The 23679-nt window shown below is 42.2% G+C and overlaps 1 protein-coding gene across 1 annotated transcript in view; it reads right to left on the bottom strand.

Annotated features, from left to right (window-relative positions):
* The window catches only part of UBR4 (ubiquitin protein ligase E3 component n-recognin 4), a 126667-nt gene that overhangs the window by 101493 nt on the left and 1495 nt on the right, over positions 1–23679 (bottom strand). Inside the window, exons 2-17 of the mRNA XM_008694667.2 lie at positions 18168–18265; positions 16867–16970; positions 15950–16079; positions 15693–15832; positions 14862–14964; positions 14599–14740; positions 14311–14435; positions 11694–11818; positions 11082–11141; positions 10806–10996; positions 7250–7349; positions 6975–7112; positions 6396–6513; positions 5126–5313; positions 4015–4174; positions 3809–3894 (exon numbers count right to left, since the gene is read on the bottom strand). Of these exons, the coding sequence (XP_008692889.2) occupies positions 3809–3894; positions 4015–4174; positions 5126–5313; positions 6396–6513; positions 6975–7112; positions 7250–7349; positions 10806–10996; positions 11082–11141; positions 11694–11818; positions 14311–14435; positions 14599–14740; positions 14862–14964; positions 15693–15832; positions 15950–16079; positions 16867–16970; positions 18168–18265 (2008 nt within the window). The remainder of the gene's footprint in view (positions 1–3808; positions 3895–4014; positions 4175–5125; positions 5314–6395; positions 6514–6974; positions 7113–7249; positions 7350–10805; positions 10997–11081; positions 11142–11693; positions 11819–14310; positions 14436–14598; positions 14741–14861; positions 14965–15692; positions 15833–15949; positions 16080–16866; positions 16971–18167; positions 18266–23679) is intronic.

Genomic DNA, 23679 nt, shown 5'->3' on the forward strand with positions numbered 1-23679 from the left:
CCTTTACCCCATTCAAGTAATTTCCCATGATCTCTACCATGGGCCCTTTATCTACACTGTATCGCCCCCTTTCCTCACGATCCCACACTAATTCAAGTCCTCTGGATTTCTTCAGTGTTTACAACACTACCTGGCACATAGTAGGTGCTCAATGAATACTCAGTGAATGAATGCATGAACCTAGACCACTATGTAATATTAAGTTATTATATTCCTACACGTAGTAGTAATAAATAAGACAATAAATGCTAATAATAAATATAACATTAAATAATGATAGTAATAGTAACAAACTAATAAAATAGCAGCTAATCTTTAGTAGGCACTAGTACTATGTGCCAGGTATGTTTCTTATTTTACTTGTGATAAAATAATGTAACATAAAATTTACCACTTAAATCATTTTTAAGTGTACAGTTCCGTGGCATTAAGTACATATACACTACGCAAACATCACTACCATCCATCTGCAGTACTTTTTTATTTTTCCCAACTGAAACTCTACTAACTCGATACTGTGATATAAGAAGAAATACATATTTGGTCTTTGATCCATTCCTGGCACAGAGCTCCTAAAAATCTTGTCATTTCCTGACAGGGGTGAGAAGAACGTGCTTTGCTCTTCATAATAAACCCCTTTCAACATACCTGTGTTTATGATAATGAGGCCCCTAGACAGCTTCAGGATGGGGGCTGGTTGCCAGAGGAACCAACCACATGATTAGAGGGCTGGAACCTTCAGCTCCATCCCCAACCGGGCCTAGAGTTGAGTTAATCACCAGTGGTCAATAGAGCAGAATGCCAACGGATAGCCAGACAAAGCCTGCTTTCTCATTTGGCTTCAGAAGACACAAATCATCTTAGCAGACTGCTCTATTAAACAAATTTGAAAGAAAGAACTGAGAGGCCATGCCAACCAAGCACATGGCCTTTTAGCAGAAAGTCCTCTTCCCAAGATAGTCATAAGTCACCTTCAATAAATAGGTTTTGATTTCTTCTGTAAGTAGAGAAGCCTAGTGGTCTTACTAACTCAAAATGAGTCTTTTATTACTCTAACAGGTGAAGAAAATTTTTATGAGGTAACTTACATTTGCTTTCTTTCACAGACTGAGCTCTATTTCATTAACCTCCCATAAAGGACACTGTGTATGTCTTGCACTGCAAGTCAGACACCTTGGGTAAGTAACTTTGTATGTGGGTGGCTCAGTTAAGCATCCAACTCTTGGTTTCAGCTTAGGTCATGATCTCGGGGTCATGAAATGGAGCCACGTGTTGGGCTCCACACTTTGTGTGGAGCCTGCTTAAGATTCTCTCTCTACCCCTCCCTTTGCCCCCACCCCACCCCATGCACACACACACTCTCTCAAAAAAAAAAAAAAAAAAAGAACTTTGTACATGATTCCAGAGAATATCAATAGTAGATAGTTAAATTACGAGAACCATCCTTCACTTTCTCCCATCACAGCAATGAAATTTAAGGGAAAAATTTAAAGTCCCATGTTTGGAAATGGAATGAAGAGGGAGGTTTGATAATTTGTTCTCCATAAAGTCAGTGGTTATGGGCAGCCAAGCTGCATGTCCACACAAGGTCTGGAATTATTTTTTAAATGCTAAGAGAGCAACATCATTACAGGAATCTTAAGAACTCCTATTCTCTACAGGAAAATATTTCTTCCCCCACTATTTGGACAAGTTTAGGCAGAAAAAGGCCAAGTCTATGATCTTTGAAACTTCCCTAAATAAACTTAGATCTCAGCAAGGAGCTGATAACTTTGGCAGGACATCCTGACCCTATACAGTGTGAGAAGGTGCTGCAGGCCATATACTAGCTGAAGCACTTTTTTCTCTTCATCTTAGATAGGTCAACAACTTTACCACTCAACTTATATTCCCTTCCCTGCCAAAAAAAAATTTAAGATTTGCACGTGCGTGCGCACACACACATGCACATCGGGGAGGGGTGGAGGGAGAGGGAGAGAATTTCAAGCAAACTCCGCGCTGAGCGTGGATCCTGATGCGGCCTCAATCTCACGACCCTGAGATCATGACCTGAGCCGAAAGCAAGAGTCAGATGCTCAACTGACTGTGCCACCCAGGCGCCCCCAAAACAATTTTTTCATCTAACACTAGGCACATAAAAACAGGTTTTATGAATCATCTTTTTAAACAATGAAATAAATTTTTAAGAATTTCTCAAATGACCTGGGATGGTAAGAATCAAGTTTAACCTTTTGAAATAGCTCCTAGATTTCGTCCCTTTGGGAGCAAGTGCAAACCCCTGAACTGTGTCCTGATTCTCAGAATCCACTGAAATAATCTGAAGAATAACAAAAATTTTCTCAACAATCTTAGGGCAAACTATTGGAGAGATCTACCAAATTTAATTCTACTAGGGGAAGTGAAGGGTAGCTGCAACTAGGAATCTACATTTATTAAACAAATTCCCCAAGGATCTTTATGTACACTAAAAGAATCACTAACGCTGACCATATTAAAAAAATTATTATCAAAACATGACACTGTCAGGGCACCTGGGTGGCTCACTCGGTTAAGTGTCCAACTCTTAATCTCAGCTCTGGTCCTGATCTCAGGGTCGAGTTCAAGCCCCGAGCTGGGCTTGGAAAAGAAACACGCCATTGTCAAATGTTGGGAGAGAAAGTGAAGCCACAAATCTGACACACTGCTGGTAACAGTAAAACTTGGTGCAGCTACTTTTTTTTTTTTTTTTTTTTTTTTTTTTTTTTTTTAAGTAATCTCTACACCCAATATGGGGCTCAAACTCACAACCCCGAGATCAAGAGTCACGTGCTCTATCGACTGAGCCAGCTAGGTGCCCCACTGGTGCAGCTACTTTAGAGCGCAGTCTGGCATTACCTGCTTACAGTCGCGCACTCCATATCCTACCAATTCTACTCCCAGTTATCTACCTTGTTATCCCAGGGGACACGTACAAGATCACAGCAATACCTGGAGTAGCAACAGACTCTGACACAACCAATGGTCCATCAGTGGGAGCAGAGGGGAGATGAATAAACTGGTATAGTCACAAACACAATGGGACAGCATATAATAGTCAAAATAAGAACTACAGAATTAGCAATAGTATAGATGAATCTTGGCAATATAATGGAAAAAAGAAAGCCTAACAAGATTATATAGAACATGGTATCATTTACTACAAAGCTAAAAGAAAATGAATAATTTGAAAATTTAAGGAATATAAATGTAAAAATAAATATATATATGAAACTAATGAAAGGGGGAATTTGAGACACAGGATTTAAGACATCACCTACTAGTGGGGAGAGAAAACCCTAATATTTTTAAAGGCCACAATCAAGATTCTAGGCTTTATTTTGGTGGTGAGTTTGCAAGTAGACGTGTATCTGAAAGCATCTACCTACTACAATTTGAATGACTCTTTTAAAACACATATTTCCAACACAGATTTCTTAGATTACCAATGAAGTTAAGCATTTCCTAGAATTGTCAGCCATTGATATTTACCTTTTTTATAAACTGCCCTCTTGTCTATTTTGTCCACCTGTCTACTAGGACAGTCATTAGGAGCTGGTTTTGTAGTTTTTCCTTTGCTTTAAGCTTACTGAATGACTTGGGGATAAAGAACACATTTTCTCTTTCTTGAAATGATCCTGATGGGGCAGTAGGACATACTAGAATAATCTCTCCAACTCTTTCCAGGGAAGGGTTTTCCACAACAAACCATGTTCCTTTACAATTGCAACACTACAGCCTACTGGGAGCGGGCGCAGACAGTACTTGGCCGAAGGTCCCAGTGCACACAAACCTGCAGGTTGGGTGACTGAAGGTCAGAAGTTACCAGAGAGTGGTTGAAGTGATAGAGAGCAGCAGCGAACTCTTCATCTGATGAACCTGGAAGGCAAATAAGGACACTGATTATTCAAGCAGCCCCTTGATGCATCATACCGCCCTGCCAACAGCCAAACGCCACTGGGGGAAAAAATCCACAGGGCCCCTATCCTTTCTACTGACCCTTGAGTCCATCTTTGTCCACCTCCTTAATGATGCTGGCCAGGGTGGCCATGTGGTGTTCTGAAAGAGACACACTCAGGTAGTTTCGGATAAAATTGTTCCGCGAGTTCAGCATGGAAGAAGTGATGAAGTTCAAAATGTTGGAAGCCAGACCTAAGAACTGAAAAGAACATAAAGAACCTTATGTTGGGGTCAAAAGGCCAGAATACCTCCAAATCCTGAATACAGAGAGAAATAAAACATGCCCACAGATCTGATGCAACAAATGCAATGAATAAAAGAGTCAGATTTTAAATCCCCTACAGTAGGACAAAATTTAATGATGACAATCTTTCCCACATAATTCTACCAGTTATACAAAATGGCACCCGTTGAACACAACAGACTTCAGAGAACATTGTGTGAAGGCAGAGGCTTCTAGACAGACAGACTTGTTTCTGTCATTCATTCCTCTAAGGTCCTGCATTTCTTCAGCTCAAGGACATTATTGAAATAAGGAATTCTGGAGCCTATATGTGATCATTATACACACAGAATTCCCAGCTCTTTACTTCTCTCTCAAAATAAAATTGAATTATTGTGTAAATGTTTTATGTCCACAACCTTGAGTAGACTAAGCTATATCAAAGTGTGTTCCTTATCTAACTTACCAATATAGCTTTAGAACAGTGTTGATAGATAGTATGGCATCTAGAAATGCTGCTTGAACAAATAATTAACAAGCACTTACGATGGACCACACTTATGCTAAGGGCTCGTTAATTCTTCACAACACCCCTAAAGGCAGGTACAATCACTCCCGTATGACAGAAGACAAAACCAAGGCCTGGAGAAGTTTAGATTCGCCCAAAGTCTCGGAGCCGTAGTGGTAGCAGGATTCAAACTCACTTCTAACTCCAAAGGCTATGTTATTACTAAACCTCACTCCAAGAAACAATACCAAGAGTACAAGTCATTTAATCAAACACCATCAGTACACTTAAGTCTTAAGTAAAAATATCTAAATATTACAGTTAACCCAACCTACAAAATGTTTTAGTTCAAACGCTCTGCTTTTCACACCCCTTCTCCCCATCTCTCCTTCCCCTAAACCTCAGAAATCCACTCTTACCAACTCAGGATCTTTGCGACTAGCCAAAATGTTGCCCTTCTCACCAGGGGCTTGTTTACTGGGGCTTTTAACTCGAGGAGAGCTCTCCAGCGGAGGGGGCGGGGGAGGAGGCGGAGGTGCCACTTTCTCTTTACTGGGGGAGATGGTCTCTTCAAACCATTGCCCCAAAATAGGCTCACTGTCATCATCTGAACAGAGAAAGAAAAAAGGAATAAAAATAACACATTTTTACAAAATTTTTAGTACATCTGCTTTGTGGAAGTGTCTATGTGAAAAGGAACACAGGATGTCTTGATTTCAGGTAGTAGTTACATGGTTGCATAAATTTGTCAATACTCGGGGCGCCTGGGTGGCACAGCAGTTAAAGCGTCTGCCTTCGGCTCAGGGCGTGATCCCGGCATTCCGGGATCGAGCCCCACATCAGGCTCCTCCTCTATGAGCCTGCTTCTTCCTCTCCCACTCCCCCTGCTTGTGTTCCCTCTCTCGCTGGCTGTCTCTATCTCTGTCAAATAAATAAATAAAATCTTTAAAAAAAAAAAAATTTGTCAATACTCATCTAAATGTACACATAAAATAGGAGCATTTTATTGCGTCTAAATTATACCTCAACAATACCGGTATCTCTTAAAGGGGCCCAATGAAGAAAAAAGAAACAACCTCACTTTATTGGCAATAAACCAAACATTCTGGAAAACAAATTTTTACTTGTCTATTTGTTGAAAAGCCTAAATTAAGAGCTGCACCTTTCACAATACCATACATTACTCCCACAAACCTAATTATAAACAACCTGAGACATTTTTCTTATTCAATCTCTCCCCAAAGTAAGACAGGAGAGAATGTTCATTTTGCCCTGTTTTCACTGCAACAGAATCTGGAATTCCTCTCCCTACACCTCCCCAAGCCACACATTGATGGCAAAGGCCAAACCAAACCCCTCTCACACAACCTCCGGAGCTTCACTGGGAAAGCTCAGAAAAGAATTTGCCAAATGGGTCCACACAAAAAGAAAGAGGAACTGAGATGTATTCTGATCTTGGAAGAGACAGGCTGAAAAGCAATCTGGGCTTTGCTGAAAGTAGTACCTGTCCTTCAGTCTCCACGGCTCAAATTACTCATAAATAACAATGTCACCTATGAGGGCACAGAAAATCAAGATCCACACTAGGCAGGTGAAGATGGCAAACAGAACACTAAAGGAAGCCACAGGGAATACTTCCGGTTGCACTCCGCCGTCTGTCTCCTGGGAGACCGAAAGAGGCCTCTCTACCTTGGCTGCTGTCCTCCTCCGTGCTGCTGAAATCATCCTCATAGTAGGTGTTTGAGTCGGTCGAGGCACTGGCGTCGCTGCTCATGGAACCCTTCCTCTGACGCTGCAGGACACAGGCCTAGGAAAGCAGCAAGCTTTTGTAACTGCTGGTCACAAAAACAGAGCCGCCCTACTTCACCTCGTTCACCACATGAGACACTCTCTCTGTATCCTTTCCTTTCCTCTAAATCCAAGAAGTCCGCCTAATAGCACCCTTCCTTCAGGGCTCTAATCACTTTATCCCACCAAGGCACGCCAAAGCCAAAGCTACGGACAAGAATTGAAACAGGAGTGTTTCCAGAGTGCCCTCTAAGTTTCTGCATCAGCATGACAACTGTCACAAAGCATCAAGCAGCCTTATGTATCACAACACTGCAATCAACAACAGATTGAAATGTGTGCCATCATTCAAGAATTCCGCTCATCTTCAAAACCATTACCACAACTTTTGAGTTTATAAAGGTCACAGTATGTAACCTTATTCATTTCGAAAGGGTTATATAAGATCTTCCCAATTCTCAGTAGTGTGACGCCACCCACCTTTCTGTAGGAGGTTGAGAGCAATGTCAACAGCAGGTTTGTCAGTGGGACAGAATCTATCAGCCTCTGGATCCTCTGGATGGAGGTGCTCTGGGCCATAATGCTCAGGACCGCAGGGGGACCATCTGACTCCCAGCCCTGAAGGGAACCGTAGCAAAAGAGAATTCATGTCCTCCAACTGAGCAGGAAGTAACAACAGGATCGGATGGCTCAAGGAAGCTTCCCCAGAAGTGAGGCCAGCAATGAAGATGCTGACCCCGAGCATGAGCCCTCACCTTGTGCAGAGCTTCCACTTGCAGGTCTTGAAAGAGAGAGCTTAACAGCTTGACAGCATGGTTTGCCAGTATTACTGACAGCACCCCAAATCCCTGGTGCCTACACAAAGAAAACGGTAAACACCATGAATTACCACCTCAAAAGCAGGGGATCTTGCCATCTGGAGCCTAGAACCCTTTCAGAATCTATGACCTTTCCCCAGAAGGAAAAAAAATGCACACACAATATCTGCATATAATTTCAAAAGCTTCGTCTCCCGAAGCCCATCCACAGCCTGCCTCAGGATCCACAGGCTTCAGGTTAAGAACTCCAGAACCACAAGAAAGTCTCCCAAACACATGGCATTTTGGAATTCAAACTCTCAGTTCGAATCTACTGGGTGATGTGAAAGATGCTGATATTCAAAGATTGGTTGAATTTTTTCAAAGTCATTCTTTTGGGGCACGTGGGTGGCTCAGTGGGTTAATCGTTGCCTTCAGCTCAGGTCATGATCCCAGGGTCCTGAGACAGAGCCCCACATCAGGCTCCCTGCTCGGCGGGGAGCTTGCTTCTCCCTCTGCCTCTGCCTGCCACACCCCCTGCTTGCCCTCTCACTCTCTCAAATAAATAAAATCTTTTTTAAAAAATTAAAATTAAAAAAAATAACAAAAGTCATTCTTTTGCGAGAGCTTCTGGGCTGATGAACACCAGGACATGAGAGAACGGTGCGTGTCGGGAGTGCAGGGATGCGCCACGATCTTTCCCCACACCTTGCCCTAGGCCTCTCTTCCATCTGGCTGTTCAGAGTTGCAGTCTTTTGTAAGAAACTGCTCGTCAATTAAGAAAAAAAAAAAGTCATTCTTTCGAGAAGAAAAAGGGTAAAAATCGCCAACTTCTATAAAATATCTGGTTACAAACCAAAGAGAATGAAAGCAAAGTTTTACACATTAAACGTGAGTAAAACTTTTTCTTTCTGTCCAAATGACCAAATGACAAAGAATCAGTATACCTAATATACAAAGAACTCATGTCCATCAGTAAGAAAAAAGGACAAATACCAAAGAGAAAACTGCGGCAAAAGACACAGGCAGTTACAGTCGTACTAACAAAGAAATACGGGTAGGAGCAATGTAATATCATCCTTCTCCTTCAAGATTAGAAAAACATGAGGATTAATGACAGCCACTGTCAAAAAGGACCTGGAGAAATGGGCATATATGCACACAGAGCTAGTGAGAATGCAATCAGAACAGTCTAGCAAAACAGTGCAAATTTTCACGTAAGTGTGCCTTTTGTCCTAACAATCATACTTCTGGGAATCTACCCCAAGGAGATAATTAAACAAGTTCACAAAGATTTACATTTAGGAAGATTTATCAAAGCGTAGTTTATCAAAACAAGAAATTTAATATAGCCTAAATAAGTGTTTCAATAGGGTAGTTAACGGCATGTTTATATGGTGGAAAACCGCCAGCCATTAAACACTCACAGTGAATCCGAAACAGCGCCGCTGAAAAGTTATCTACAATATTTCCTAACAGGGATCCTGTTCTGTAAATATACACGTCTTATATATCTGCACTGAAAAATGTCTGGAAGAATGTTTACCAATTTGGAAGGTAGAATTTAGGATGACTTATTTCCCCCTTTTTCATGGTTTGTAACTTACACAAGGTACAGGTTTCCTTTTTCAGTGTCAAGAAACAAACCATTTTTTAAACATAACTGCTACTCTGAAGGATAGACCTTTTGGCATCCTCCCATTTCCTGCTACAGTGCCAAGCGTGAAGACAGAAACTCATAAAATCACAAACTACTGTTCTCTCTGGAACATGCTTACTTCCCTGCTTTGCCTGATCCTACTATCTACCATTCCAATGTCTATTTCAAATTTCAGCTCACTTAACACTTCCTCAAGGAAGCCAGCCTTGATTTCTCTGACCAGGCCAAATGCCCTTATTAGAATACTCTCTAGATACAATTTGACATATCTCTCCATGTATCTTGGAAATGTGTCTTTTTTTTGTCCATCACAGCATTCCAGAACTGACACAGAGCCTGGGACAGAGAAGACACTCAGTGAATAATCTGCTGAATGAGATCCAGAATTTGACCTTCTCCTTGAACTCCAAATGCCCATACCAACTGCCGACTCAACATCTCACATAAAGAGGTTTGACAGTCATCTCGAACTCAGTATGGTGAAGACAAAATTCTGTACTTCTTCCCTTCCTGCCACCCAAGCCCTAACCCAGTGTTCCCTGTCTCCATAAATTATACGACCCAGTTGCTAATGCCAAAAAATTTTGATGTCGTATATTTCACACTCAATATCCAAGCCATCAGCAAATCCTGTCAGCTGTACCTTCCACACATGCTGCTCTGACCTCTTCTCTCTGCCTTTCCCACCAGCACCCTACTCCAAGTCCCTTCATGTCTTGTTTGGAATAATGCACTAGCCTCCCAACTATTCCCCCTCCTTCCTGCCTTATACCCTACCGTCTATTCTCCTCACAGCAGCTGGGTTCTCCGGTCACTGATAACGAATAAATCAGATCAGATCACTCCCCTGGGGAAAACCTTCCACCACTTACAGATTACACTTGGCCCTGGGAGATGTGGCCCCTGGCTACCTCTCTGACCTAACTTTCTACCACTCTTCCCTCCCCAAGGGCTCCACTCCAGCCACACTGACCTTGCTGATCCTTAAAAATGCCAATCATACCTCCACCTCCAAATCTGAACAATTCTACTCCCAAAATTTGCATGGCTCACTCTGTCACTTCACATATGTTCTCTCCATCTTGTCTTTAGAGCCCATTCCTCACCATCCTAACTAAAATAACACCCCCGTCACTATCTAGCCCCTCTCTCTGGCTTATTTTTCTTCACAACACTTATATGAGAATCTATCATGAACTTATCGGTGTATTTGTTCACTGTTGCTCCAGTTAGAAAATAAGCTCCATAAAAGCACAGACATTGCTTTGAATACCGCTACATCCTCAATGCCTGGAGAGAGCCCAGCACATGGTTGGGACCGAATGAATAAACAAAATCCAGAAATGCCTGGGCTTAGAAAATAAAACCTCGAACCACATGGAAGTCCTTTCTCGAACTCCTCTACGAGCAAGCAGAGCTTATTGTCCAGACTTCATCAGAACAGCAGCAAATGTTGTAGGAAGCAAGCCAATAGGACCTGACAGAATCTTCCTTACAGGTTAAACACTCAAGTGAGTCATTAACTGCAAGTCACACCAGCCCGTTTTACAAAACGGAAGCATTTTTTTCTGACCTGAACCTCATAAAAACCCTGAAAGATGTATTACATAGACATTTTCCCCCTCTTAGAGATAAGCAAACAAGCTCAGAAAAAATGAGTGATTTGTCCAAAATCACACGGCTTTGATGTAGAGATAGGAGACTATGATCATCACCTTAGCTGTTAAATTTCACCAGGTATAGAGACAAATTGTTCTACTGATGTGAAGATGAGAGGGGTTACCCTAGCCCCCATCGATATAAAATGGCAGGGACACAAAACAAAACACGAGTAGCAATCGAACAGACACGTACCCTTTCCCAGGCCCCAGTTTAGGAGATCCCACTCCCTCTTTTGTACGAGAAAGGATGTCTCTGACTCGGAGTGCAGCCAGTGGGTCTTTCTCTTTCCCCTTATCAGCCAAGGCAGTAGGACTGAGGTTCAATATGAGGAAAAGGCTGTTTAACAAACACCAGGCACCCAGCAACTGGAAGTTCTGATAGTGCTGTTGAAAAAGCACAAAAGAAAAGTATGAACGCAGAGATCTTACAAGCTATGAGACAGGAATGCAGCAGAGACAGCCTTCTTACCTCTCCACCGGCCCGCCGGGAATTGCTGATCGCTTGTCCAATCATGTCATAGATTTCAAGCTGTCCAACATCAAACACACACAAAAATCTGAGCAAGTTGACCTACTTCACTACAAACGTTAATCCCACCCAAATTAATTTCACTTGAAGAAGTAAATATCCTCAAGGCACTTTCTAAGTGTAATTCCATCACACTTCAGCTCACGGGTCACCTTCTCAGAGATGTATCCCCCCCACACACAATCTAAAGCAACACAGCCAGGCCCCCATCGGATCGTGGTACATCACAGGGACTCGTCCTACACGCTCACCATTCTCGGAGACTATCTCAGGTACTATACAGGTCTCTGCTCAAAGTGCACTGACGCACAGCAAGCCCTCAAGTATGCATGCTGACTGAGCGACTCATCTTTCACAAGGTCCACTGCCACCACGAACACGCGGGGTCTTCCGCAGAGCCAACCATGTGAATGCCCACCTCTTAGACCTGCTACCGAGGGGAAGGGTATGGAAAGGACACTACATCCTTTCCTCTCCCGGGGAAGAGAGTGGACCTCGCACTATTTCCTCACTGAACGACAGAGGCCCCTGGGGCCAGGGGACCCGGCTTACACATTTCTGGACAATCGTAGCCGCGTCGCTCTCGTAGTCCTCTTCTTTGGAGCTCGTGGACCCCGTCCGCACCTGCTGGGCACTACCCACATGGAGGATGGCCATGCAAGTTGCCACACTCACACCTGGGGCGGGGCGGGGGAGATGCACAGATTCCAATCATGGCACAGTCCTAGGAGTCCACCAAAAACAGAAAGAGAAAACAAAACCCACCCCCAAGCCATTCCATGATTTGACAACTGAGAGTAACGTCCACAAGAGCAAGACTAGATAGTGTTATCATCCGGTCCGGCAATCACACGCTGAAGTATTTACCTGAATGAGCGGAACACTTGCATCCACATCCATAAACCTGCACACGAGCCCTTACTGTAACTTTTTCATAACTGCCAACAACTAGAAGCAACTGAGATGCTCTTCAACAGACGGATATACCGCAAACTACGGCACACCGTACAAAGACTATTATTCAGCAATAAAAAAAAGGCGAGCGATCAATTCATAAAAAACCAGGGAGGAAACTGAAATGCACACTCCAAGCAGAAGAAGCCAGTCTGAAAAGGCGACATACTATATAATTGATTTGAACTTTAGGACACTCTGGAAAAGTTAAAACCATGGAGACAGTAAAAATATCAGTGGTTTCTGGGGGTGGGGGTAGGAGAGCAGGATTATTAGGTGGAGCACAGGGGACTTCAGAACAGTGAAACTATCTTGTGTCATAGTGATGATGAATATAGGGCATTACACATTTACCAAACCCACAGAATGTCTACACAGAGGAAACCCTGATGTAAACAATGGACTTCAGACAATAGTGTATCAAATACTGGGTTCATCAGTTGTAACAAACATACCGTAGTACTGCAATACGTGAATAATAAGGGAAACAGGGTACTGGGGAGAGAGGGTAGATGGGAACTCTGTATAACCTGCTCAACTTCTCTGTAAACCTAAACTGCTTTAAAAATAAAATCTATTAACTTTAAAACATCACAAGACGTCTTCCCATTTTTCCAAGATTATGGGGGAAAACATTCCATGTTTGGTGTTTCTCAAAGACACAAAGGCCAAATCCATGTCTTTACATCAAATCCCAGGCCATCAAATTTCAACAACCCAAATCTGGGATCTTAAATCCAACTAAAAAATTATAAGGACTCTTTACCCAATATTAACTAAGTACACACTGAGAACCATGTGATATTCAAGAAGTTCCCTAAAAATTAAATAACCCCAACTTCAAAACTGCAAAAATCAAAGGCAGAGGATAAGGAAATAAGCTCTGGAGATGAGCTGGGGGAGACCACATTTTCCCATGTATCTTCAGCTTTCTCCTCCCACTGCTGCTGCCCTAGCTCAGGCTCTCACAGTGTCTCACCTGAAGACCACAAAATCCTAACGGAGCTTCCTGCCTCCCAACTTCCCCACGCCAAAATACCTGCACGCTGCTGCCTGAATATAGCTCAGAATTCTCAGGTTTCTACTGTCTGTAGGACATGGTCCAAATGACCGAGACTGCATTTCCCAGACCTCCGTGACGGTGTCCTCCTTTCTCTCCAGCTGTACAATACCCACTAATCACATATCCTCTCCCCTCACACCCCTTCCCTCCACACACACTTATACAGTGTGTTCCCCCAAACTCTAACATATTTTGAGTCCTGCTTCTGCCTCTACCTCGGTATAGACAAGTTGCAATCCTACCTGCCCTACAGGTACGTCAACAGAACTCCTTCATCACTACTACTTTACCCAACTGAAAGTGCCTTCCTCTTTATATTCCTATTTGCATCCGGATGTTCAAAATAAAGCTACTGAAAGAATGGAGGGAGATGATCAACCTCAGTAATTTCTTGGTGCTCCCAAGGTCAGGCTGCCAAAGCTGTTCAAATCCTCACTTAAGAGAACCAAGTAAACATCAGAAATTGTTATACCTTCCAAGACATACCAGGACTACAGTATTTAAAACCAAGGATCAGTGAATTGGGTTAAAAAGTCACTGTCATAATAACTTAAAAGAGAGTAAACACCAGCTGTCAGTCCCCACTCTCAAGGCAGCATGAGCAACAGGAAGAAAGGGGATTTTGTGGGAGCATGAAGAATAACATCTGTTGTGTTTATCAATATAAACAGATACCACCTGTTCCGTGAAGGCTTCCTCAGACTTGCTCCCACAGCAACACTCCATCTCTCCCTTCTTTGTACACCCAACTACTCTACACTTCCCTTTGCCTTTATCATCTCCTATTGTATATTATTCCATGTGGTCCTAACTGTTCTCGGTGTAGGCTCCTCGACAGCACAGATTACATATTGTTTATCTCGATATCACAACAGCGCTTGGCGTTTTGCTTTTCATACAGTAGATATTTACTCTTTGCACATACTATGAAAGCAAATATGTACATACTGTGCCACCAGCTGTGGAACAATAGGGTAATTCACAAGACTCCTATGGAGGCCTCATTTCACCGAGATGAGACATCAGACGATCCCCGGGGGTAAGGGCCCAAGTAAGAGGGAGAGAGCAGAGCACTCAGGAGGATCTCATGGCTTCCAGAAAGTATACCTGTGCTTCACTGAGAAAATGAGATCAGACATCATAACCTCTCACCTGCATACAGACAACTTAGGCTGAGGACTGTCACATCTTGCAGACGAGAGGGACTGAGAGGTTCCAACACGGGTAGAGAGAGGGTATCCAATGCCATGGTTACATCAATCACCAATGAATGAAAACTAGAACATGATGGAGGAGGAGGTTAACCAAAGCGTCTCTTTGAATCCCTTGCTTCTATAATCCGATAATTAAAGAAAGTTGGCATGCCATAAAAAACTACCCAGTTTCTCTCTTTTTGAGAGCAGCATTAGAAGGTAAAGCACACACTGTGGAGCACCTTACCCATTGCGAACAGCAGTGGCATCTGCTACTGTGGCCGGCATGATGAAGAAAGAATTGGCCAACACTGCATCTTGAAACCGATTGATGTAGCGCAGGAAATAGGGCAGGTTCAGACACACACGCAGTAGCTTCTCCGAGCCGCCTGCATTAATGACAAGGCTCAACCTTACGAACGGGCCTCTGACTGCTGCCTGATTCTTTTCCACTTACGGAACTTTTGAAAGCAGAGAAACCAGCTTTATGACCACAATTAAGAGTCTTACCAAGCTCTTGAAGACTAGCCACATTCTGAGCTATAAACACATTCTTGGTTTTGATAGCAGAGGCTTGATCTGTGGATGACTGCTCATCACTTTCTCCTTCAACCTAAAGAGAAACGAAGGATGTGAAAGGCCTATGATGATACTGTCACCTGCCAACTACTGCCCTGCAATTCAGAACCTAAGCGCCCAAACTAGCAGAGTTCTATAGATACTCTTCAGACTTCCCAGTTAATGAGGGGGGAATCCCTCTCTAAAGTTAGGGAAAATACAAGTTATTTTCCCAAGAGGAGGAGAAAAACATATATCTTGAACATACATATATTCTACAACTAATGGAGAGTGTGATGCTTTTTACAGAAAACTGTATGTGTTCTTTATAACTGTTTATTTGCATTGAGTAATTTTAGAAGAATGATCATCAGAACAGTATCAAAAGTGGACAGAAAATTAGGAGAGGTTTTGCTTTTTTTTGTTTGTTTAAAATCTTCTCTTTCTTTCTTTCTTTTTTTTTTTTTAAGATTTTATTTGTTTATTTGACAGAGAGAGACAGCCAGCGAGAGAGAGAACACAAGCAGCGGGAGTGGAGAGGAAGAAGCAGGCTCCTAGCGGAGAAGCCTGATGTGGGGCTCGATCCCAGAACGCAGGGATCACGCCCTGAGCCGAAGGCAGACGCTTAACAACTGCGCCACCCAGGCTCCCCCTCTTCTATTTCTTTCTACCCTAAGCACATACATCACTTTATATCACAAATGTTAAGATACAGTTGTTACTTTTTTCTAGTATTATCTTAAAACCCCCAAGGGATGAGGACATTTGGCTGTAGTTACTCACCGGAGTCTGTGGACCTACGGGTGGTGATGCTACAGTTCTAGGGTTGAAAACCGACGTCAGCTGGTTCAAAAAATTCATCTGTACCTCCTTCTGCCTCAGCTCTGGGCTTACTGGTGAGGCCAGCTCTTTCTGATCTTCCACTGTAAATACAAAACCAAAAACAGGGATGAGCAAGCAGAATGCCACCAGAAGCCAAAGCAGGAAAAAGCTGGCCAGAGAAGCAGCCAAAGAACTAGGTCTGGCGAACAAACGCTCACCATCTGAGAGTGTCTTCACCGTTTGCGGCAGCTTGGCCGATTTCATCATTGCTGTAAACGTGATAATTTCAGTCCTGTCTAGTCGGCTACAGCCAGTGCACAGGCCCTTGATGAGGAGAATCAAGTGTTTCTGAAAAGAAAACAAATTCGAATATGTCCTTCAGAAGATACTACTCTTTTGGGACTTCTCACTAGCACAGGGCCAAATTTAGGTTCGTATCAAGAATTAAAATTAGGAAAAACACTAAAGCAGAGATCATAAGCTGATGGTCCTCGGACAATATCTGGCTTACAAATTGGTCTTATTATGCTCAAAGTGTTGTTGCTGGATTTTTTTTTTTTTTTGAAGTTATAGCTAACTTTTTAAAACATGGAAGGTTCAACATACAAATCCAGATTTTTCATCTTTCTCAGTAATTCACAAGACACAGCAACGGAGTCTCCACCCCTGCGTGGCAACAATTAGCTGGAGCTACACAGTGATTGGCCCTTTATAGCTGGGTCAGGCACCCTTTTCAACTGGCACACTTCACCCATTTTATGTTACCTGCATGACTCCTGGAAACGTGGAAGTTTGCAATCCTTGCAAAAGCCTCTGCAGGCCTCTACACCAGAGGCTGGCAGACCACAGCTCCAATTCAGCCCACTGCCTGCTTTTGTAAATAAAGTTTACTGGACCACAGCTATGCTTGTTCATTTATGTATTGTCTGTGGCTGCTTTCATACTGCAAAGGCAGTGTTTAAAAGATAGAGACTAGTTGCAGCAGGGACCAAATGGTCAGCAAATTGTTCACTATCTGGTCTGTTACAGGAAAAGTTCATCAATCCCTGCTCTATGCCACCCTTCTCCGTCATTCCACTAGTCTGTCACAGTCCTACCTCAAAATAAGGGCCACAAATGAGCCCATCACTCTCACCTGGGAAACGGCACAAGCCTCATCTGGATTCTCCAGACGCAGGAGAGAAAACTCGATCAGAACTTTACAGGCTGCTGCCACCGACTGAAGCTGGTTCCGGGGAACTGAGAAAGGAATGGGCTTCACTTAACCTCAGACCGCCACAGTTCGGTCAGCCTCACGGTCAGTACATCAAACCAGACAACTCCCAAGCTCCGTGTGTCCAGCATTCCCAGCGCCGCTCCATGACAACAATCATTCAGAACCAACAATCCAAGGGCCCAACACAGGCATCCTGGACCTGAAAGCCATCCACTGCTTCTAGATCAATCTATCTTACATTTACTGGAAATTCATTATAATAGGAAATACATCACAGTAAGTACCAAGCGCTTCAAATATATTAACCCACTTAATCCTTAAACCAACACTTTGAGGTAGGTATTATTGTTACCCCCTCCCCCTCCTTTTCATAACAGATAGGGAAATTACACCATAGAGAGGTTAAATGACTTGCCCAAAGTCACAGGACTAGAATCAAATCCAGGAAGTCTGGCTCCGGAGTTCACCCTTAACTACCTCTCCTTTCCCATAGGTTCTAAATGCCTTTTACAAGAGGCTTCCTACACAAAATTTCCTTAAGCTAAAAGTGATTCCTCCACCAGTAGCCAGTGCCTATAATAAACAGCACTGCCCAAGATGGCTATCCAGCAACCTGATAGCTTCCTTTCATTTTACTTGCTTAGCAAACTATTTAAGTAAACAAATAATTAGAATTCTTCAGAACTCTGAGTCAGGATTTTTTTTAACAAGTAATAATGCAAAAATTCAAAAATAGTGGAAAATAAGGGTCAAAAAAAGTTTAAAAGATGGGGAACTGAAACTGAAATCCTTTGACATACCAGAGAATACAAAAGGAGAATTTACTTTCTCACCAAAACCAAATAAGGAATAGAGTTTTCATCTGAACCTCAGGTCAGAATCCGCCCATCCCCCTTAACCCTCAGATACTAACACACTAGTAATTACATATGCATGTATGAAACCAATAAAGTGCTTTTGATTAAGAAGGTACAGGTTCACTTAATGGGTTACAAAGCAGACGTCCAAACCAAGTACTTTTTAAATCCCTCCTGGTTGGCCTAGGTAAAGGAACTTCCAGAGCCTTATCAGACTGATAAGACTTAGCAGTCTCCACTGTTGGGTGCACAGGTTAGGAGTGTTAAAATATAGACTTCATCAACAACCTGTTCAGACACCCTACAAAGAGGAGACACAGCCACCCCCATCCCCAAACCCGCAGAAGGGAGTGAAATACTCACTGAGGCTGCAAACTGTTGTAATGTAATGTGTGGAAAGTGCAACAAAAGAGGAGTAGAAGGGCTCGTACTGCTTCTCGTGGTGCAGGATTTCGGATTCACTGCAAAAAAAGTAATTCAGCTGGCATTTATTTAGTGTTTCCTATCTGTCAAATACCCTACCCTTTTACAGACATCACCGTACTTAATCCTTATAGCAGCCCCACTTGGGAGGCACTGTTACCATCCCTATGTTCAAGAAAGTGAAGCTTAGCCAATTGAAAGTAAGCACCTTGCTCAAGGTGTCAAGCTTAGGGAGTAGCAAAAGCTAACAGGCAGGAAACATTTTCACACTCACTTAGAATTTTAAAAGTTCAAGTTAAAACATAGTAGGATGCCATTCTGTCCATATTACTGGTTGGCAAAGACCGAAAGCTAATAATGTCATGTGCTGGCCAAAAGGGAGTAGACCAGAGCACTCACAATACTGTTAGAAGGAATACAGGTCATAGTAACCCATTTTGAAGACCAAACAAGACCAGTCCATAACGCAAGAATCAACAACTCGGGGAGAAATCGCCTGATCAATGCTAAAACCCAAAATTCACCAGGTACCGGAGTTCTCCTGTCTCCTCACGCCCTCCTACCCCCAACCAGGACACAGCTAGATCACAACAAATTTGGGGATTTTAGCCATATCCCTTATCTTCAACTGAGGAAATCCTCTCTTCTGTGAAAATCTAGAGCCCAACTAAGTCTTAAAGCTATACATTTATGTCATTCTATCAAATCAGATGCTAAACCACAACCCATGAAACATGAAGACAATGAAAACAAAATAAAATAAAACAAAATGTATCATATTAAATGGAAAGAACAGAAGGCTGTGGCTAAACAGCTTCCTCAGTGAGTTAATTCTCCAACCAGAAGTATCAGCCCTGGAAGGGAAATGTACACAGGACTCTATCCACTTGCCAAATCAACACAAGAGCCAAAAAGACAAGTTCAACACTGGGGAGGTGCCAGTGTGAGTGATGAATCACCTCAAATAGCACTTAAGAGTCTGGCATTGTGAACACTCTGCTAAGTGGGGATTTATCTGGGATAAATGGGGATTTATCAAAGATCAGTTCCTTATCTCGGAATAACTGCTTCACCAAGAAAAAATATTTATGGAGCATCTATGATGTGCAAGGGTCTTCCTGCCCACCAAGGATCATTTCTATTTGTCAGATGGACAAAAAAGAAGAAACAAAAACCTTTAAACACCAAGTAACAGTTTCTGGTGGCAATCATACTGGTATAGGTCATATCCTACCCAGCAGAAAACTCCCTACTAAATCCCTGCTTCTACCTCATATACTTAGTTGTTCCTTCACTTCCATCCTCGTATTTTCTTAGTCATTGTTCTAAGATTTTCCCACCCTGTAATTTGATGTATTTTACTAAGTCATTTACCTTCTCTGTTTTATTTCAAAAGTTCATATCTGCTTATCCTCATGTTTTTCAGCTGAATAGGCTTACTAGAACTAAGAGAAAAACTGCCGACCCAAAGGATGAGCTTATTCTATTGTTTTCATTTCCATTCAGATAATGAAATAAATCCAAAATACAAGAATAAACTCATTTAATTGCCTGGTTCAATGTTGCCCCTTTGTGATTCTCCTGCCCTAGAAATGCACAACTGCCTTATTCCAATAAAAAAAACAAGAATGTACTTTGAGGAAAGATGGACATTGGCATACAAAAAAATGGAGCACTCTCAAGCTCCACTTACAGTTTGCTTAGGGCAACTAAGGATAAACCTGGGGAAATTAATCTGAAAAGACTTGAAGGAGGGAGGAAACGTGGACATGTGGCCCAAAGGACAATATCATATCTCTTGATTTTAAAGAAACAAGTGTGTATGAGTCACCTTCATTCCCCAAGAACTGAAAAACACCAAGATACCAGAAGACGCCAAGAAATGGAAAAAGTGGGACAAAACGCAAGAAGTTAGGTAGGAATGGGGAACAATGAAGAACTGCAGGCAAATATAACAAGAAAAAGGAAAATAAGACTTATAGGTAAAAACATAGCTCTCCTCTGGGTGGTCAAGCTATCTTCCTCAAACATCTGCTTCTTCTAACAAACATTCCAACCACAACACCACTGGGGCTGAAACACTGCTGAAAGACAGGGAATCTGAAACATTTATATCCCATACAAAATAAATGTGAGGCACAGTACAAAGGGAAACAGCAACTACGCAGCCCAGTCACAGAAATCCAATTTGACATGTAAGTAAAAAATAACTGGCTCAGTCTGGAAATATCTAGCTTTTTTTAGGAAGAGGTGGAACTCCAAGAGGACAAAATAAAAGACCACAGATTCACCTTCCTTCTCCCGCCTAGATACCATACTATTTATATCTTTTTTCTAAACTATGGAAACTCCACACACCCCTTTCCCTTCATCAGAGTCAAAACCCCCAAGAACAGAATCCACTATGCCTGTTTCATGATACAATCAGGAAACAAGTAAGCATAATCAATACAATTAAAAAATAACAGCATTAAAAAATATGTGCTTACTGAACATCTGCTGTGTGTCACAGAGTAACACACATTAAACCAAAGAACTAAAAGCTTTCAGATACCTCCTTCACTCTCGATAACCTTGAGGTGAATGTGACACTAAGACATAAACCAGCCATGAGGACTTATCTCACAATTACACTCTATCACTTGGTGGCCGGCTTTTTTTTTCCTGTAGGTCAATCATGAACTTCTCTCCTACAGCATGTAAGTTCAGAAGATTAACATTAGTGTATCCCTTTCTCCCTTTCAAGATATTTAGGAAATGACCGAACACAATCTAATAAGGATTTTGTAACAGATTCCACCTTCCGAAGTAGGTCTCTCTGGCCTAAATTTTACCGAACACCTGGGAGGCAGAGACTGAAAGAGACTTATCATTAAGGAGGCCAGAAACAGCCTAGGACTGGCTCATGGGAAAAGAGCTTATTTATTTATTTATTTATTTATTTATTTATTTATTTAGGGTAATCTACAAAGAGTCAGTCAAAATATTCAATGACAATCATGGTCACCAACATATCTTACCCAGAGTTAAGAAAGGAATTCTGTATCTGACAGTACCTTAAAACATAAGGTTACATTCAGCAATTATACTAATTAATCCCAAATATGGCATGTGCTCCACTGATCTAATTCTAGCTCCATTTCTGGTCTGGAAAAGTAAGAGGAATGTAAAGATGTTCAAACCTTACTACTAAAAGACATGCTAGCAACAGGCAGTAGAAATGAAAATGAACTTTTTGTTAAGTAGACTCAGGTAGGTTTTTCTTTTAAAAATCAAGACACCTTTGAAAGTATCCTTCCCAGTTTACCCATGCTAATCTATTCCTCCTTTGTTTCTCAGTTTGGTTACAAAGTCAAACTTAATAAATAGGATCTAGACCTAGAAACTGTTATCTACCTTTTCTTCAAACCCAAAGTTCAATTCCAACTATAAAGGTATGAAAGATTAGAGATGGCCAAGCGAGGGGCGCCTGGGTGGCACAGCGGTTAAGCGTCTGCCTTCGGCTCAGGGCGTGATCCCGGCGTTATGGGATCGAGCCCCACATCAGGCTCTTCTGCTGTGAGCCTGCTTCTTCCTCTCCCACTCCCCCTGCTTGTGTTCCCTCTCTCGCTGGCTGTCTCTATCTCCGTCGAATAAATAAATAAAATCTTAAAAAAAAAAAATAGAGATGGCCAAGTGGAATGCTGGAGCACGGAGAAGTCTCAGGGCAAGGCATCATCCCCAATGGTCAAATAGGGAGGAATTCAATGGATGAGCAGGCTGTCAGATAGGAAGGAAGAGCTGGCAATGATGTAGCCAGGACATCTAAAAGGGATGCAGAGAGTAGTAGATTGCAACAGAAAAACAGAAGGTCTCCGGAGGCAAGAGAGAAAAACAGGCAGTCATGATAATAGAAAGGGAACCCCAGGTGGGAGCACCAACCTCAGAAGTAAAGTAGTCTAGGCACCTAAACCTCTGCTTACCTACAAAACAAAGACCACCACAGCATCCCTACAGCGCTGACTCTGATCTGATCCTGTACTCAATGGCCGTAACTCTATATTCAAGAAATACTTCCACAATTCTGGCATCCTCATTTCATTTTTTTTAAAGATTTTATTTATTGGGGCGCCTGGGTGGCTCAGTCGGTTAAGCGTCTGCCTTTGGCTCAGGTCATGGTCCCAGAGTCATGGGATCTAACCGGCCTTGGGCTCCCTGCTCAGCGGGGAGCCTGCTTTTCCCTCTCCCTCTGCTGCTCCCCCTCCTTGTGCTCTCTCACTCTCTCTGTCAAATAAATAAAATCTTTAAAAAAAAATTTTTTTTTAGCAAAGACTTTATTTGTGAGTGCAAGCAGCGGGGGGGAGGGGGTAGAAGAAGAGAGATCTCAAGCAGACTCCACGCTGAGCTTGATCTTACCACCCTGAGATCATGACCTGAGTAGAAATCAAGAGTCGGACATTTAACCAACTGAGACACCAAGGCGCCCCTCATTTCTTTTTTTGAAAGGCAAAAAATTTATGAGAAACAGATTAGCAGGGTACTAATTTTTGTGATCTAAACCAGGGTCTGGCACTGTTTTTGTAATAGCCCATGTTTAAGATGGGTTTTTGCAATTTTTATATGGTTGAAAAATAATTGTTAAGACTATTTTGTGACACGTAAATATATGAAATTCACACTTTAGTACCCATAAATAAGATTTTGGAACACAGCCACACCCATTCATTTATGCATTGTGTAAGGCTGCTTTTGCTATATAATGATTGAGTTGACTAATCCACACAGAGAATGTACAGCCTGCAAATATTTACTCTCTGGCTCTTTACAAAGAAAAAGCATGCTGACCTCTGCTCTACACCACACTAAACACTAGATGATTGGTTGTTTTTTACTGTAAAGAACTTGCAAGCCAGGTATCCTGAAAACTTTTTTGGGGTCATATTCCTCTCATAGAGCCTAAAGAGGACATATAACCAGCTTCCTAAGTGAATTGGGGAACAAAACCAGAACCAAGGCTTCAGGGATCTTGCCTTACAATAAAAGTTTTTGTTACTAAACATCCATTAGTTTGGAGATCTTTTCTAAACCGTGAAGAGAGTTCTTACCAGTGTCTACAAACACAGGCAACTCTTGATCACCTTAGGGTGCAGGAGAGGGCACAGCACTGTCACTTATTCGGCAAAATTCAAACCTAGTTTGATATATTTGGTTTTGGCTCCTTCTACAAGCTGGACAGAGTTGCTAAACCATTAGTTTTAAAAAGATGGATCTGGAATACCAGATGAATGGGAGGGTGTCAACAAATGACTTTATAACCTACTCAGCTCATGTCCACAAAAACATAGAAGCAGGGGCGCCTGGCTGGCTCAGTGGGGCATGCGACTCTTGATCTTGGGTTTGAGAATTCAAGTCCCACATTGCGTGTGGAGATTACTTAAAAATAAAATCTTTGGAATAAATAAATAAATAATGC

This window comes from Ursus maritimus, unplaced genomic scaffold, assembly GCF_017311325.1.
Source record: "Ursus maritimus isolate PB19 unplaced genomic scaffold, ASM1731132v1 scaffold_32, whole genome shotgun sequence".
Lineage (NCBI taxonomy): Eukaryota > Metazoa > Chordata > Mammalia > Carnivora > Ursidae > Ursus > Ursus maritimus.